Genomic DNA, 18,259 nt, shown 5'->3' with positions numbered 1-18,259 from the left:
TGTGTCCTAGGCAGAGCTAGGGTGAAGGTGATCCGGTGTGCCCAGCTGCATGGGGGCCTGACGCTGGCAGGGCGGAACCTCAGGGTCACCAGTGGTCTTCACTGCCTTGGTCGGGGGTCTCCAAAGGCAGGGAATGCAGGTGATGTGTTTGTGGGAGGGGGCAATGGGGAAATGCTCTGGGCCTGCCCATCCCCCATCTGCCCCCAGCTCGTGGAGTTCAGGGGCCCTGAGGGTCACGTCCAGGTACCTGTTGCTGGTTCCAAGGCCTCCCTCTCCTCACCCTGCCCCCTGGTATCTGCCTACCCTGTCAGCTGGGGAGGGGGACGTTTCTAGGTGGGTCCCCCCATGGAGCCCCATGTAAACAAAGCCCTCACGTGGCGCCCTGATTCAACAGTCTGCACTCCTGGCCACACTCCTGCTCCTGGCTGGCTTCCCACCCCCTCCCAGGCCTGCCACCCGCCTTGGGCCCCACCATTGCCCCCTGCACTCCGCCGCCGCCACTCCTTAAACTTTGGGCAGGTGCTGCGTGCTGACGCTCGGCTCGTTGGGGTGCTGAGGACCCAGCGACAGCATCTGGGCCCATCTACTGCACAGTCCACAGCCTGAGGGAGAGGGAAGACAGAGCAGGGCACCCACCCAGCAGTGGTGGGAGTAAGTCTGGGAAGGCTTCGTGGAGGAGGCAGCGGTGCCCAGGCCAAGTGGGGCACTAGGGTGGATGCAGGGACAGGTGGCTATGCAGACTCACGTCCTCCCTGGGACCCAGTGCTGCCCAGGGCTGGCTGTCCCTCCCCCGCTAGCCCCTGCTTTGCCACCTGGTGCCCCTCCCTCAGTCCCTCGTGCCTCACGGTCTTGAGGGACTAACCAGCCTCTGGACGGTGTGAACTTTTACTCTGGCTTATAAGAAACTCGCTCCCCTTATTGCTGTGTCCAACTCACCTTCCAACTGAGGGGGTTTCTGGGGCCTCTTTCTGGAGAGCAGGAGGGGTTGCTAGGGGCTTGGTTCTGGATAACGATGCCGCCCAATACCTGACCCCACTCGGGAAAGTGCTCCCGGCCCCCAAGCCCCCTCCAGCCTGCCAGAGACCCCGTGTTTGTGTCCATGCGGCGATAGTGACGGGGAGGGCAAGGAGGCCAGCGAAGGCCAGAGCCTGGAGGGAGGCCAAGGCCGGGAGGCGGGGAGGCGGCGAGGCGGGCGCAGTGCGGGCGTGGTGCGGGGTCCTCTAGCGCCGGCCAGGCCGAGTCCCAGCTCTGCCCTCGGCCTCTCTCCTGCCTGGACCCAGCTGGGCTCCGGGTGCGCGCTCTGGACACTGAGGGGACTGGCTGCAGGCGAGGCGCGGCTTTCTGGGACACCGGACGGAGACCCGGGGCGGGGCGCTGGCCGGAGAGGGACGGGCCCAGGTGGGCAGGTTGGGGCGCCCAACAGGGGAGCTGCTCAGTCCTCCCCCCCCCCCCCCCCGGAACCTCCCCGCCCCTCACCCGCCCGGCCCCGCCCCTCCTCACCACTGCCCCGCCCCTCCTCACCACTGCCCCGCCCCTCACCCACCTGGCCCCGCCCCTCACCTCGGCCCCGCCTCCACCCGCGCGGCCCGGCGTCTTCTCTGAGCCCCAGGGCCGGTGGGGTCCGGCCCAGGCCCGGGGCGGGCTGCTGCGGGGCTTAGGGAGCAAGGCGCTGACACCCCGCCTGCCCTCAGAGGGTCCGGAGCCCCCATTCTCGGACCTCTAGGTCCGGCCTTGCCCTCTGCCTTCCCCTCGCGGCCTGCGGTGACTCACCTGGTGTGTGCGTCTGCACCTCCGTCCTGGCCCCCTGGCCTCCGGAATCTTGTTCCCACCCTGTAGTGTCGCCAGGCTGGACACCGGCCTCTCGGTGTCCTCTTCCCCAGGCGGGTGCCTGAATACACTCGGACGCAGCTGTCTACCTCTCGGCCCCATGGTCTTCAGGGGGGCGCATCACCACGTGTAAAAACACGTGCCGCCACCCGGAACGGAACATCACCAGTCGCCCCCCACCACAGTTGACCTCCCCCTGCGTGTGGCTTTTGGAGGGGGACGGCCATGGACATGCTGGTGGCTCCTGTGGGGTCATCAGACTTCCCCGGCTGGGTGTCTGGGGCAGTGCCTGGGGCACACAGCCCGTGGCCCCGCACACCCAGCTCCCTGCCCCCGTGACCCCAGGGCAGCATTTCTCCCGTCCACCAGCTGGAATTCCCTGAAGAGCTTCCTGGGATGGGCTCCATTTCCTCCTGAGAAGACAGGGTAGTCCCCAGTTCTTTCCTGTCACCTGTTCTCACTGCTTAAGAGTCTCCATCAGCAGGGAAAGACTTTCCTGAGGATCAGCTGGGTGTGTGGATTTCTGTTTATGATCGATTTTGTCTTTACTGTTTTTGCTACTCATTCTGTCCTTGCTTTGGCCAGAAGTGTCCCTTTAGGTTGGCTGTGGTGTCTCTGGACTATATATAGCCCCATCTCACGCCCCCGCCCTGGGTCAGCCTTGCCAGAGCCCTTGGTGACCCTCGATGTGACCTTCTGAACCACGGAAGTGGGAAGCCTCACGTCCTGGAGCACCGGCTTGTACCTGAAGACTCGCACGGCCCCGACCCCAGCCACCTTCTCCCGGGGCCCGGCCTGAGGAGGGTCCAAGTACAGTGGACACATTCAGTCCTCAGCATGAGGGGACTGGGTGCCTGCCGGGGGTTAGATGAACCTGGACAGGGGCCACTGAGGCCCAGCAGCCCCCTGCCCGTGCCTGCACCCCCAGGAACGATCTCTCTTCCACACGGGTCACGACCTGCGTGCGAGCCCGCAGAACCCCGGAGGCAGACTGTGGCCAAGGCCAGGCTCAGGGAGAGATGGGGTGCAGGTGAGGACGTCCCTGGGCAGGGGGTCGGGGCTCAGCAAGGGTAGAAGGAGCCCCCACGGGACCTGGGGCCGGGGCAGGGGTGAGGCCGCCTGAGATGGGCTGGACATCCCAGCTCACGGGGGGCGGTCTGTCCACGCTGGGAGGATGGGGAGGTAGGACGCTGCGCCTGTCCTGCTCCTTGGACCCTCTGCCTGGCGGCCCTCCCAGCTGGGCCTCAGCTCTCTGCCCAGGGTAGGGGCCCCCCCCGCCCCCCCCGGGGCCCAGAGATGAGGGCCGGGGAGGCAGTGCTGTCCCTGACCCCAGGGGCCCTCAGTCTCTCAGAACAGAATCCCACTCTCCAGGGCTGGCCAGGGTCCCAGCCCTGCCCACCAGGGACCACCCCGCACCCCGGGGCCACTGAGGGTCGGGGAGAGGACAGCCTGGCCAGGCAGTGGCTGCCTCGCCGACCTGACAGACAGACCTTCACAGGGCAGACAGACCATCCCAGGGCAGACAGACCATCACGACAGCGCTTTATTCAACCTTCTCCTTACATCAACTCGACTGCCTCGTCACCAGCACAGTCTGAGGGGACGGGCAGGGCACGCGGTCACAGCACAAGGGGACACCAGAGGCCAGGCCAGAGCGCTGGAAGGCCCTCTCGTCACGCTTCCTGCCGCGAGGCTGGGACCAGACGCTCAAGACAGCTCTGCCATTTCCCGCCCTGACTGCCGGTGGGCCACACGGTTCACAAATCTGGCTTTGAGCTGTTCCAGGAACACGAATTTGATATTTTAATAAAAACACTATTTCTAAAAAAGGTGTTTACACACAGCCCGAGGAGGCGGCCCTCAGGCGAAGCCGGCCCTGGGCCCCTGGCGGACACGGAGACAGAGCCGCCAGCGGCCCAGGGCCCGCTGTGAGGATCACCGCCCGGAGGTTCTTCTTTGCAAATTACGAGGTGCCCTTCCTTTTTAAAGCCTGGATTTTGATACTCCAAAGCGACTCTGGAAGCCACTTGCCAATTTCCTGAATCCCTAATGAAAAAACGGGTGTTTAGGTGGAGCGAAGGAAGAATTCCCATTCCGCGTCACAGATCCCGAGGACGCAGGCGCCCTCCTGAGAAAGCTCGGGAAGGCCGGGCGCAGGCACCGGGCGCTCAGTCAACAGACGGCAGCCCTGACGCCTCGCTCGCCACACGAGACTCTCGTTCCCACACCTTACAGCTTACGCCGCGTTCCTTACACCTGCACCCGGGCACTCCTCTCAGCGGCAATAAATAAAGTTCAGGACAGTAAAAACAAGCAACGCAAAGGGGGAAGCCTGCAGCAGACCGTGGCCCACGGTACAAACACCAGCGAAGGGTCCCGCTGCACTGGGGGCGCAGACACGCACGATCTGGGAGGGCGGGGGGGGGCGGGGTGTGCGACAGCAGCGACGGGGACACCCCAGGCGCCTAGCGAAGGCAGCGAGGTGAGGACGGAGGCGGGAAGGACGACCCCGTCCGCGGCACGCCGGCTACCACGAAGTTCACGAGCAAGCACACTTTCGCAGCGGAAAAGCAGGCCACTAAAACACGCGTGAGATAACTCATAAATATCGACTAAGCATGGGGAACATGCCTCTTGAATAACTGAACTAGGAACCCTTTAGAACCCACTGTCCCTTTACGAAGGTTTACATCTGAGAATACAGAATCTTCTTATTTTGTCTAGTTTTCTTCTTTAGCGGCTGAGTAAAAAGTTTCAAGTAACTTGGAAGCTATCATCTCATCGTCGTCCTCCCTCAGCTCATCTGGCCACTCTAGGCCCACGTCTTCCGATTCCTATGTTTGTTTTCCCCCAAAGAACGTTCTTGCCGTACCTGACCCAGTCTTCGCAGGAGCAGCCGAACAGAGCTGGGGCCGCAGGCCGCCCCCCCCCCCCCCCCAACCCCGCCATGGAGCACCGGCCTCCCCGAGCTGCCGGTTGTGGACCCGTCACCGGACGTGCAGCGAAACCCGCTCCGAACACCCACGGGGGCGGTGAGGCGCTAACACCCCAAATGAGGAAACTTTCTAAAAGCACAACAAATTACTGCACGTTGAGATGCTTCATTTTCCAGGGCTTCATTAGCACCTCTCCCAGCATAATTTACGTTGGATTTACTCAGGTAGGCAGACTGTCATGTGAGGAAATTCTGTACCAGTTAAGTGGTTAGGGTTAGGTGAGAATCAAAGGGAACTCAAGAAAGAGCTCGGATACACATGTAAGAGCGAACTTGCAGGAGACCTGACATCCCCGTCAGAGAACGCGGCCCTCCGGAGGCCACGGGGACGACGGGCATGTTCGCTCACTCGCTACGGGTGTGAGCTTGGGAGCGCGCACGCGTGGCTCCCATTCACGCTGATCTGTGGGAATCCAAGCCCACGACGCACGAAGTATCCTCTCCGGGCCTAGGCGGCTGTGTCTGCACGACTCCAATCCCACGCCTGGGGCTCCACGGGCACGGGGAGTCCACGCGGCCGGTCCTCTCGCCTCCCGCAGCAGACACCACCAGGGGACACGCGGGGACGCCCGAGCCGCCTCAGGAGCCCAGGGGGCTGTGCAGGGCCACGACGCCCCGCTGCCGGCAGGCCGCACGCTTGCCTGCCACAGCTGGGACCGCGACAGCACCGGGCCACCGCGTGAATCCAGAGCAGACTCCCTGGCGGGGTTCAGGGATTCCAGACTGACTGAATCTTCGTGGAATGATGAAAATTAAAAATGACTGATTCTGAAGTTTCTCATTTATTCCAGACAAAATATTAGACCTGTCTCTAAGAATCACTTCAAAGCAATCACCGTCACGTTAGGACTGCTGCGGCAGACGCACGAAGGGCCACCAAGGCACCTGAGAGCCGGGCGGGCCCTAATTCTTCACTTCCGCGGCCTCCTTCTCGGCCTCCTTCTCGGCTTTCTCCTTGGCCTTCTCCTTCTCCTCCACCTTCTCCTCCTTCCCCAGCATGGCCACGATCTCAGCCACCTGGCTGGTGGAGATGTGAATGTCTTCTTTGTCCACCAACTCGATCACCTGCACACACGGGAAGGGACAAGGGCCTCAGAGGTGGCTCTGCCCCCTCACAGCATGAAATCTCCCCTCAGGACACGGAGGGCAGACGGCACACGGCCACCAGGCTGGAATGGCCTTTGGCGCCCGTCCGCCGCGCTGTCCCGCCAGGGGCCCTTGGTCCTCCATCTTCCCCCGTCTTCTGAGGGCCAGACCCCCACCCGCACAGAGCCAACAGGCTCCACAGCCCCAGACCAGGCTATGAGCCGCCAGGGAGCGGGGCTCGGAGAGCAGGAGGCCCACGGTCTGCAGGCCCAGGCGAGGGCACCAGCTGTGCCTCCCTCAGGTCCCAGGGCTGCAGGAAGGTGGGCCGGACGACACAGAGAGGCTGCCGGGCTGGGCCCTGCTCGGGCAGAGCGCTGTGAGCGCCAAGGAGGGGCCCCAGACGACGGGCCCTGCCCAGCCACTGCTGCCGCTAGGGTGACGGCGCTCGGCCCACGAGCGGGGAAGGCCGTGCTCCCGACCAAAGTGACGTCCGCTGACATTCTGGGTAGACGTTTGAGTGGAAAGTCCCCGACGGGCTGGAGACCCTGGAGCCACGAGAGCCGCCGGCGAAGGTGTGCTCTCCACAGCAACGCCAGAGCCCACAGCCGTCCTTGTGAAGGCGGAGCCCCGTGCCGGTCTCCTGGGCTGCCCAAGCTCCCGGCACCCTCTCAGGCGTCAGGCGGCCCCCAGGGGTCCTGAGGCCCAGCCCCGAGGACCGCACGCGTCCCCTCCGGGCTGCCACGGCCCAGCCACCCCAACACCGTGCTCTGCAGACGAGGCCAAGCACCCAGGCAAGAGCAGGTGGCCTGCTCCGGACGGACGGCCTCACTGCCCTGCCTCCGCTCTGTGTTCGCGGCGAGGGCGAGACCAGCCCCAGGGGCCTCTCGGGTGGACGCACGGGTGGAAAAGGCTCCCAGCAAGACCCCCACGACCCACCTTGACAAGGTCGTCGATGTTGACCTTGCCATCCTTATTTTCGTCCAGGGCCGAGGCCAAGCTGACGAGCTTGCTTTCGGGAATGTGCTTGATTTGCTTCATGGCACTGATGAGCTCAGCGACGCTGATGACGGTCTCCCTGGGGGACACAGCCCGCATGCGGCACAGCTGGCGCCCCCTCCAGCCTCACTGGGGCCCCGTGGGTCAGACCTGCCCCAGACAGCCCCTCCCTCCAGAGCTCCCTCGCCCCGTCCTCTGGGAACCCCCAGCTGACTCGGACACAGAAACAGAAACCACCGCCCCGTCCAGGGTCTCCTGTGCGTGTGCAGCCGCCCAGCAAGCCCGGCCTCTCCAGTGGGGATGAGGCCACCGGGTCCCTTAGGCCTGCCTGCGCCCTGGTCAGGGTGGGAGGGGCTGAGTACGGCCACACTGCCCTCCGACCAGTGAGGGCAGGTGGGCCCACACAGCACAGCAGGTCAATCCAAGAGGGGACATTGGCCTCGCCTAGGGGGAAGGGCCGCCAACCTGAGGACAGCAGGGCCCTGCAGCCAGCCCGCCCGCCCACCCCCTGGAGACGTGGGCGCTCGCGGTGCGGTGCCTGGCCCACGGGAGTGCCGAGCGTCAGCTGCTCCCGCCTGGGGGGGTTTCATTCGCCCCGCAGCCACTCACACGACGCTGGCCCCCGCCGGCCACTGTCCCAGTGCAGAGCCGGCCCCCCGCGCAGGGGGTCATTATTGAGTTGCCTGCGTGTAGGGGTTCAGGAAGAGAGAGGAGGCTGGAGGGAGGGGAGAAGGGACAGGGAGAGGCTGGCGGTTCCCAAGGGAGCTGTGATCCGAAGGACACTCTGGAAGGACCGGTGACGACAGCCTGGAGAGAGCTGGGGGCAGGGGGGTGGACACAGGGAGAGCAGGCAGCCGCAGCTGAGGTCCTCCAGATGTGGGCTGACAGCGCAGCACCGTGTGTGCGTGCGCTTATGTGTGTGAGCATGCGCGCGTGCAGGGAAGACCCAACTTGGGCCGCTTCAGTGACAGTGTCGTGGAGAAGTGGGGACACCTTGGTTCTGGCTGCAGCCGCTAGGTCAGAGGGGAGGGGCGGTTGGTCACCAAAGCTGAGAAACACGCTCTGGTCAGAAAGGCCCTGGGCCTCCCGGACCCCAGGCCCCCGGCGGCCACGTCGCCCACTCACCCCGCAGGCGAGCCCTCGGCGGCCGGGCCTAGCCTGCCAGCCTTCTGGTCGGCCTCCAGCTGCGTGAGCAGGCTGTCGATCTGCCCGATCATCTGCTGCACCCGCTTCGTCAGCCTCTTGCTGGCTTTAGACTCTTCCACGTAGATTTCTTTGCCAGTCTTTGAAAGTTCCTTCTTGATCTCCTGCAGGTCCTAATAAAATTATTTGCTTGTAAAAAGACTGCCTTAAAACTAAAAAAGAAACCTTCAGTTCACCTTGCAGAAGTAACTGGATTAACCCAGACGCCATCATCAAGGTGGGAAGGTCTAGGCTGTGCGGGAGCAGTCCCATTAACCCGAGCCACAAAGCAGCAGGCTTACTGCCGTCTATCATGCAAACTGGTTCTTATCTTTGCAAACTCAGGCACTGTTTTTGTAGCAAAGGAAATGAACTCTGTCCTGAACCCCGACCTTCTTCCTGACAGTGAGAGAATCCAGGAATGGTGAGTGCCTTCTTAAATTCCAACTTGTGGTTTTCCCTATGAGCAAGCGTTACAGGGAAGAACGGGAGGTGAGGTGGGGACTAGAGAACCCACACAAGAGGGCTGCCACGACAAAGTTCAGAAAATAGCAGGTTATTTTTACCAATCTTAGAATAAATAAATAAATAAATAAATAAATAAATAACTAGTAAGTAAGAAAGAAGTCTCTTTTGGGGAATCATGAACAAAAATAAGATTTCATATACCAAGTGACCAGACTGTTCATCTGATACCTTCATAGGTTTAGAAACTAAAAAGATATATGCGTGTCATCGACAAGGGCGAATGGCCAGCATTCCAGGGGAAAGTGACCCAGTGGGATGACTGGAAAAGCTACTGAATAAGATTTACTTAAATTCAGTTTTCTCCCCAAAGACCATCTGGCCAGCTTATCCCTTATCTGATGGAGGCATCACTGAATACTCGGGGGCCCGATGCAGCCTGGGTTTACTCTTGTCTGTAGCCGCAGCCCTGCCCCGCCATCCCCGCTGCCCCCGCCCCGCCGCACCTCACTGTAGTCCTGGACGTCCTCCTTCAGCAGCTCCAGCTCCTCCTTCTCCTTCGTCAGGGATTTCTTCTGCCCCTTCAGTTTCGAGCAGGCGTCACTGAGTATGTCAATTTCTTCCTGAGTTATTTCCTCTTCCTGGCAAGAAAATAAACAAGCAAACCGAAACCCTACATGAAGGGGAGTAACTGGCTTTCCCCCGAAGGCTTGGCCACTTTTCTATCCGTGTCCTGTGTCCGCACTGCGCTTGCCAGTCTCAGGCTCTGGGCGACGGGACAGGCACGTGCAGTCACCGTCTTCCCTCTCCGAGGGGCCTCCTGCACCCGAGCGCACCTGTGCAAATGTGTCCGGCAGATGTGTATACCCACGGAGTCACCACCACCCGACAGAGAAGTATCGTCACCCTGAAGGTTTCCTCGTGCCTACGTCCCCACCCCCACTGGCCTGCCTTCTGTCACGACAGCCTCGTTTGCTGGAATTCTGACAAACGGTGTCAAACGGCTCGAGCTCCGTCACCCTGAGATTCACCCACGTGACGGTGTGTTCCTTCTGACCGCCGTGTACGATTCCATCCGCAGATACACCAAACCTGCTTCTCCATCGTTGTGGCTATTCTAGGTCCTCTGAATTTCCATATATGTTTTAGAGTAAGTTTGTCAATGTCAACAACAAAGCCTGCTGGGATTTTGATGGTCTTGAATACACAGATCGGCTGGGGAGAATTAACATCCTACCAACACCGAGTCTTCACATCCACGAGTGCAGTGAAGCTCTCCATTTATTTACTGCTTTAATCTACCTCAGCAACATTTTACAGCATCCTGTACAGGTCTTCATATCTACTTTCAAATCTATCCCTAAGTAGTTCACTTTCTGGATACTATTGTGTGATATGCTTCTTAGAATTTCAACTTGACTGTTCACTACTAGTACAAAGAAGTACAACGACCTTTTAGGTGCTCATGTCATCCGTGAATAAAGAGTTTCACTTCTGTGTGATTTTACTTGTTCTTTTCTAACCATCCTGGCCAGACCCTCAGTCCGATGCTGAACCGGTGGTGAGAGTAGACGCCCGTGCCACCGTTAGGGATCCTGTGACCACAGGTGCCACTCTGGCTGCTTTACGTGGGGTTGAGAAGGTTCACTCCCACTGGTTTGCTGAGAGACCTTTTTAATTGAGAAGAGATGCTGGATTCTGCCAAGCGCTTTTTGTGCATCTATTGAAATGATCATACATGGTTTTTCTCTTGAGGCTGTTAATGTGTTCGTTACATTGACTAATTTTTTTGTATTCCTTGGACAAACCCCATGAGGTCACAGTGTATTATCCTGTCTACAGAACAGCTGCATTTCACTTACTACAAACTTGTGGAGAATTTCACACCTGTGTTCAGGACAGATACTACTGGTCTGTAGCTGTCTCCTATCCATCTGGTTTTGGCATCAGGGGATGCTCATCTCAGAATATCCCCTTCTCCTCAACTTTCTGCCAAGAGTTTGTGCAGCACGGGAAGGATTTATTCTTTACGTGTTTGGACTCATCAGCAACTTCACCCCTGAAGCCATGTGGGTCTGGGGCTTTCCCTGTGGAGAGGTTCTTCAGCTACAAACTCAATTTCCTAGAGCTATTCAGGTCTCTGTCCGAGTGGATGGTCAATACCGATAAGACCCAGGCTTGCGCTACAAATAGGAAATGGTGGTGCCCCCACTCTCTGTGGCATCTTTCCAACAAACCAAGGTTCTTCAGTGTAAGTTTTTAAAGGTTTGTGCTCCTTGCTAAGAAATCCTTGGCGGTCCTTAGTTCATAAGCTCTCCGGAGAGTTTAACTGTCCTTTCACATCTAAGTCTTTAATCCAATGGAAATGGGACGCATCCGTTTCCATGGAGACAACTAACCATCCTGGCCCTACTGCTGACGAGTGATCCCTTCTCCCAGACCACGCTCCATGGGCCCAACCAGGCCCCGCCTCTGTTCAGCTTCCCGGCCTCAGCCCCAAACCGCCTTCAAAATGACCCTGGTACCTTGGTTCCTGACCCTTCAAGCCTAGGTCAGCCCGGGCTCCCGGGACCCTCCCTCCTCCCAGCCTCCTATCAGTGACAGAGTGTGTGGGTCTTTGTCTGTCTCCTGGGCCATCACCAGGTGAACAGAGGCTCACCGGGCTTATCCCAGGCTATGCCAGCCCCCGTCCACCACACCACACCAGCCCTGCAGCCCACAGCTCCCTTCACCAAGACCCCCGGTGTTGATGCTTTATGCTTTCTCTTCTCATACGAACAGCCTGGCTCCTCCCCGAGACCTGACCTCCCCGCCCTGCACCTTCTTCAGGGTCCCCTCCTACGCACAGGACTGGAGAAGGCTCCTCCCTGAGGCCCTGCAGTGGGGCCCTTCCCTCCACCTCCAGTGACCCCACGGGGCCCATCAGGGGTCAGTCCCCAGGCCGCATCCACCCGGCCCTCAGGACACGTGACGAAGCCCACCCCTCCACCCAGGTATCAACACACTCGACTTCACACGCACCCCCCACCACGGCCTCGTCCCCCCTCCGACCTCTGAATGCGGTGGTCCCCTGCCCGCCCCACCCCGTGACCTCGCTGGGAGTCCCCAGACATCAAGATGCCGTCCTGCTTTCTGTCTCCTACTCCAGCTGCCCGACGCTGCCGCTGCCCGTCTAGCAAACACATCCTCCACCCAACACGCCTTCAGAAGCTGCTCTGCCCATCATGCTCCGTGTGCCAGGGGCCACCTGGCGGTTCCGCCGGCAGAAGGCGTCTCGCGAGGAACATGGGCTACGACCACGACGGCGAGGCTGCCAGACGCGAGCACCCCCAGCGCGCACAGCACGTCGGGCTCCCTGCGCCGGGCAGCTGGGAAGGGGGCAGCAAGGGGGCTTCCCCGCTGGGTGCCCCGCCACGCAGAGCACAGGGGCCGGAGCCAGGGCAGGGCCGCCTCCCCCTCCCCGGCCTCGCTCTCCTCGCCCCACGACCATCCACCGCCACCCTGAGAAGCCAGGCTGCGGCTTTCCGGCCCCGCTTCCTCGGGAGCCCCCGCCCTGCAGGCGGGCCCGCTGGCCCTCCGGCGCGGCTCCAACACCGCTCCCCCCAGGCGGGCGCCGTTACCTTCAAGCCTTTCAGGACGGGCGCGCTGTCCGTCAGGGCCTCGGACGGCAGGGTCACATCAGGCTCTTCCGGCTGCGGCTCGGCCACCAGCCTCCCGGGGGCACCTTCTGCCACCACTTCAGGCTCCACTTCCTTCTGAAACGCAAGGCCGCTGCCGGCTCAGCACCACGCGTCAGACCGCGGCCTTCCCGGGAATCCACACCGGCAGACGTGCCGCTGGCCAGAGGGCCGCCAAGTGAGGGGCAAGGTCCACAGAGCCCGGCCGGCTGGCAGCGGGGTCTGCCTCCGCCAGGTTCCGCCGCAGGACCCTCCACGCGGGCGCAGCGCGTGATGAGCGCAGTCACGCAGCTCCTGCAGCCACACCCCAGCGTCTACAGGGCCGCCGGAGGCCTCGGTGAAGTCGCCACGGCCTCAAACCTCAGCTTCAGGGCCTCAGGGCCGGGCTGGCCGCTTGCACTGACTGGCGCCCGAGCCGCAAGAGTGAAGAGTGCGTCCGCCTCGCTGTGCCCCCACCCCACCCACCGGCCTCGCCCCACCCCACCCACCCGCGGGCCCCGCCCCGCCCCGCCCCGCCCCCGGCCCGCTCACCGCCGCCGCCGCCGCCTGGGACCGCCTCTGCAGCTCCTTCTCGCGATGCTCCTGCCGGATGGCCGCCTCCTCCTGCAGCGTGGCCTCCAGCTTCGCCTTGTTGTCCACCTGCTCGCCCTCCACCTCGGCCACCTTCACCTGGGCCTCCTTCGCCTTCAGGGAGGGGACGCCCGTGAGCGCGCTTGGAAGCGGAGCAGGCGCGCCCCCGCCAGAGCGGCCCACGCGGCGCCCGGCCCGGGTCTCGGGGCGTCGTGGCCATCACGGCTTGCTCTCCGAGGAGCAGGAGCCCCGGCTGCTGGGAAACGCCCTGAGGACCCCAAGGGCCACCTTCTGCACGCACCGCAGGGCCCTCAGCGTGCAGAGGACAGACGAGAAAGAAAAGAGGGGGTGAGCGGCGGGTCCAGGGGCTCCCCCAGAAGGGAGAGGGCCCCCGGCAGAGTGAGCAGCAGAGGGGACCTCGCAACACGCACCACAATCTCCGGGAGGGTCTGCAGGGTGGACGTGAGCTGGTCGGCGGGCGAGAGGGTGTCAGGAAGGTACATGGCCCGGGACAGGACGAGCAGCGACGTCGGGACCTCCTGGTGCAGGTGCAGCTCCAGCCACTGCAAGTGGGAGGCGGAGACCCGGACTCACCCGTCGGCCCCGTCCCACCCACATCTCCTGCGACCTGGGCAAGGGCTTCCGGTTTGCGTAGGGGAGGGGAGGGGGAGGAGGAGGAGACTGGTGGCAACCACCACAGCGGCACCTGAGTGGGCGGACCCCTACGTCCCCCCCAGGCGAGTTCTCCCGAGAGACACCGCAAGCTCCGAAAGGCCTATTTACTGCTGTGCTAATGCCCTGTGCCCACCTCGGTCAAGTGAGAAGGAGACACCCCCGCAGCGAGGCCGCAGGGCTTGGAAAACACTGAGCGAGACGGCCAGGTTCTGTTCCCAAAGTTCTTCACTTAACAATGACACAGAAACTCCAAAGGTGGCACTGGTGAATTCATTTGGCGTTTGAGGTTTGCACAACTACCGTGAGCTGGGCGCTGTTTGAGGCTATTTTAGTGACACAAAGGCAGTGTTCAAACTGACAAAAAGGACCCCGACGATGCTGGGACACAAAGTAGACACAGGACAAAAGATGGGACGAGAAGAACTCCCAGAACGGGGAGAAAATGCCGAGCATGGGTTAAACGATGAGAGAAGGAAGACACCTGAGTCCTTGGAAACCAAAATACCCCGATTCCTGACATCCCTTGGCACAGCGCCCCGCACTCGAGTGCCCCAGGTGTGCTCCAGCCCAGGCGGACCCAGGGCGCCCCTCACAGAGGAGGGTCTGCGAGGGGACCCTTTCGGAGACAAGGTCAGTGAAGACAGGGACAAGAACGTACTGCCCACTAAGCACCATCTGTGTCAGCAGGGGGGGCAGCGGGTGTCAACAGATCTTTGTCTACACTGGGAAGACAACCCGAGGGGGGTGCCCAGCTGGCGCCCTGCTCCTTCCGATATGAAGGCTGAGTTGCTGTGACTGTTGCCTACCCATCATCGCATCCACTCAGACCCATGCCGGCGGGGCAGGCCTGTGGCCCTGCAGAGCCGGCCCCTGGTTTCTGCCCGAGGGCCCCTCTGAGCGGCCGGAGAAGGCAGGGTCACTCAAACCCAGGCTGCCAAGAGCAGGGGCTTCGGAGGTCGGCCTGGCCTGGGTCCTACTTCCCCAAACACCCCTGGCCTCAGTTGAGAGCCGTACTGGAACTTCAAAGGAAGCTGACCTCGTCCTCGTGTGTCCACAGAAGACCGGGCGGAGGGAACAGCAAGCACACCAACAGCAACCAAGAGCCGGGAGGGAGATCGCAGCGGCACCCGGGAGCGGCGGGCAGCCCCCGCGTGCGGAGCGCACACAGGCCCCGGCCCAGGTGGGAGCTGAGCCGGAGCAGCCTCCCACCTCCTGCTGGGACGCGAGGGCCCCCCACCACGCCGCACGCACCTGCTTCAGCTGGTCCCGCAGACGGTCTTCCGTGACGCCCAGGGCCCGCATGCCTCGCGCCCGACACGCCGCCTGTAGCTCCTTGACGTTGAGGCTGTCCACCCCCTCCTCAGCGATCAGCTGTCAAAGGAAGCCAGCCAATTACCTCCTGAAGGGTCACTACGGGTCTGTGCTGTCTGCATTCACACGCTTGGGAACTAAGTGTCTGATTAGAAACCACCTTCCTGGGCTTCCCTGGTGGCGCAGTGGTTGAGAGTCCACCTGCCAACGAAGGGGACATGGCTTCAAGCCCTGGTCCAGGAAGATGCCACATGCCACGGAGCAGCTGGGCCCATGCGCCACAGCTGCTGGGCCTGCGCTCTGGAGCCCGAGAGCGACAACAGCTGAGCCTGCGTGCTACAGCTGCTGAGGCCTGCACGCCCAGAGCCCGTGCTCTGCAACCCCCCGCTCGCTGCAACTAGAGAGGGCCCGCGCGCAGCAGTGAAGACCCAGTGCAGCCAAAAATAAATAAATAAATACATTTATAAAAGAAAGAAACCACCTTCCTGTTATGCTTCGCCAAACACAAGATAAACCCCCACTACCAAGGCCCCGGCTCCAGGTTTGCAGTGATCAGACCGTCTGAGAGGGTGGGACCCTAGGGTCAACAGCCAGGACCCACCCCGAGATGCGAAGACACCCACTCAGGGCCTGCTCTCTGCCCAGGGAGCTGCCCTGCTGCCCGAACCCCCTGCTTCTCCCGTCCTGCACCGTGCAGGGACAAGGGGAGAGGAGAGGAGGAACAAAGGGCAACAGTGCCACCTGCTCCCCCCATTTAAACCCCCCAGTGACCCTGTGAGGAGGACATGACCGCTACCTGCATCAACTCTGAGACAACCGTAGATGGACGTGCAGTCCTACGGTTCCTCCCCATGGTAACACCTTACAACATACAGTATCAAACCACCGCCGGGAGGCAATGCCGAGCCAGTCCAGGCAGAAAACATCTCTGTCCCCACGAGGACCTCACAACGCCCTTTCACAGACACTCCCACCCCCTCCTGACCCCTGGGAACCAACCACCAGTCTGCTCTTCATCCCTGTAATTCTGTCATTTGAAGAGCATTACAGGAATGGGACTGCACAGCACATAACCTTTTGGGACTCCTTGAGGACCCACGCAGTTGTGTGTAGGAATAATCCACTCCTTTTTATCAGTGAGTACACTGCATGGTACAAACGTCCTGATTTTACCGTTCACCCCGTGAAGGACACCTGGGTTGTTTCCTTTCCCCATCTTCCCGTGGGGCACGTGGATCCCATCTGCACTTGTCTCCTGCGCTTCTGAGCACATCTCTGCGTCCATTTTCAGGGGCTGCTCTGGTATCACATGACGCACCTACCTCGTCATGGAGGGGACGTGGTGGCCTCCCCCCTTTGTCCTCCCCCACTTGTTGAGCTCGTCCTAATGTCACCTACTGACACAGAGCCACATCACACAGTGCCCCATTTTTGCCTCCACCATCACACTTTACTTAGAAGACACACAAGCAGAAGCAAAGCCTGGTGCTTGTCGTGTTCTTTCTTCCTGACGCCCCAAGGTTCCTCTAGGGCAGCTCTGCTGGTGACAAATTGTCATAGTTTTCCCTCACCTGAGAATGCCTTGATTTCTCCCTCGTTTTTATCTTTTTTATTTTCGCTGAATCTAGGATTGAATTGACAGTTCTTTTTTTTTCAGCACACAAAAAATACTTTCCAGTTCCTTCTGGCCTCCATGGTTTCTGATGAGAAATGCACCGTCATTTGAATTGTTTTTCTTGCAGGTAAGATGCCATTCTCTCATTGCTTTCAAAATTATTTCTTCTTCATTTTTTTTTTAAAATAAATTTATTTATTTTTATTTTTGGCTGCGTTGGGCCTTCGTTGCTGCGCGCGGGTTTTCTCTAGTTGCTGCGAGCGGGGGCTGCTCTTCGTTGCGGTGCGTGGGCTTCTCACTGCAGTGGCCTCTCTTGTTGCAGAACACGGGCTCTAGGCGCGAGGGCTTCAGTAGTCGTGGTGCACGGGCTTAGTTGCTCAGCGCCATGTGGGATCTTCCTGGACCAGGGACCGAACTTGCGTCCCTTGCACTGGCAGGCAGATTCTTAACCACTGCGCCACCAGAGAAGTCCCTCAAAATTATTTCTTTGTCCTTCACGTTTGTTCATTTGACTATGTGTCTTCGTGTGGATTTGTGTTTATCCCGTCTGAGGTTCACTCAGTTTCTTAAATCTGTAGATGTATGTTTTTTACTGAATCTGGGAAGTGGCCAACGGTCAGAATGATCCATTTTCTCGGTCCTCTCAGCACTAGCACCCACTGATTGTCTTTTTTCATTCACTTTGGGGTCCTCCTGGTTCTCAGCGTGAGGAGTGATTTTCAACTGAAGCTGGACATTTTGGGTATTATGTGATGAGATTCTGGAGCTCACTTCAATCTTCTATCCTAACTGGCTTCCTCTTGACAGTGCTCTGGCATGGGGGTGAACTACCCAACGTTTACAGGTTGTGTAATTGACAATCTGGCATCTATTTTTTTTTTTTTAATAGAACTATTTATGTTGATACTGATATTCCTTTTTTTTTAATAAAGGATTTGTTTATTTATTTATTTTTTAAATTTTTGGCTGTGTTCGGTCTTCGTTTCTGTGCGAGGGCTTTCTATAGTTGCGGCAAGTGGGGGCCACTCTTCATCGCGGTGCGCGGGCCTCTCACTATCGCGGCCTCTCTTGTTGCGGAGCACAGGCTCCAGACGCGCAGGCTCAGTAGTTGTGGCTCACGGGCCTAGTTGCTCCGCGGCATGTGGGACCTTCCCAGACCAGGGCTCGAACCCGTGTCCCCTGCATTGGCAGGCAGATTCTCAACCGCTGCGCCACCAGGGAAGCCCAACAATCTGGCATCTATTGATCCAAACTAACCGACAAAGTTGTTTACATCTCCCCGGCAGCCTGGCTTTCCTGGGCGTGCGAAAATCATATTTCAAATCCTCCAACCACAAGCCCTGACCTCTGCTTCACGTCCTGCCCAATCAAAACCGTCTCCAGCTGACCACTCCCGCCGCACCAGTGATGAAGGCCGAGTCTCGATTCCTCCCTCCCCTCACCTCCTGGTCCCCGTTTCTGGGGAACTGTGAGCACAAGTTCCTTCCAATGGCCCTGAGCTCTCTGTGACATCACTCAGTCATGGCAAATCACATCCCGGGTACGTTTTGGAACAGGTGAGATCTGGCCTCCACTGAGGCCAGGGGCAGAGGTACTTCTGAGTCGGCTGGGAGGGGTGGGTGGAGTCTGGGCTCCCCGCTAGGCCCCGCACGCCTCCCTGGCTGGGAGGGGCAGGAGAACCTCGTACCGGCCCCTCCTGACACCACTCCAGCAGGGAAGTATGGAGAGCGTCTTGGGACTGTCAGGTGCGGGTGGAGGCCAGGCCCCCTGCTGGTCTCTACTGACACCACAGGGGGCGGGGGGCCGGGGATGAAAGAGCCAGCTCCTCGAGGCCTTCCCCGATACCATCCCAGCTGCTAC

At 60.2% G+C, this 18,259-nt stretch overlaps 1 protein-coding gene across 2 annotated transcripts in view; it reads right to left on the bottom strand.

Moving 5' to 3' along the window:
- Positions 1-5,585: 5,585 nt before the first annotated feature.
- LETM1 (leucine zipper and EF-hand containing transmembrane protein 1) overlaps positions 5,586-18,259 on the bottom strand; it is a 30,718-nt gene continuing 18,044 nt past the window's right edge. The window contains exons 7-14 of one of the 2 annotated variants that reach the window (XM_059923753.1): positions 14,725-14,844; positions 13,230-13,361; positions 12,760-12,912; positions 12,172-12,303; positions 9,058-9,192; positions 8,030-8,220; positions 6,845-6,983; positions 5,586-5,887 (exon numbers count right to left, since the gene is read on the bottom strand). In XM_059923753.1, the coding sequence (XP_059779736.1) occupies positions 5,726-5,887; positions 6,845-6,983; positions 8,030-8,220; positions 9,058-9,192; positions 12,172-12,303; positions 12,760-12,912; positions 13,230-13,361; positions 14,725-14,844 (1,164 nt within the window). In that variant the 3' untranslated portion in view covers positions 5,586-5,725. Of the gene's footprint in view, positions 5,888-6,844; positions 6,984-8,029; positions 8,221-9,057; positions 9,193-12,171; positions 12,307-12,759; positions 12,913-13,229; positions 13,362-14,724; positions 14,845-18,259 lie in introns of both variants that reach the window. The other variant, XM_059923751.1, reaches the window with a different exon arrangement.

The sequence above is a fragment of the Balaenoptera ricei genome, chromosome 5, assembly GCF_028023285.1.
Source record: "Balaenoptera ricei isolate mBalRic1 chromosome 5, mBalRic1.hap2, whole genome shotgun sequence".
In the NCBI taxonomy this organism is placed as follows: domain Eukaryota; kingdom Metazoa; phylum Chordata; class Mammalia; order Artiodactyla; family Balaenopteridae; genus Balaenoptera; species Balaenoptera ricei.
This window is presented reverse-complemented; position numbering and strand designations above follow the sequence as displayed.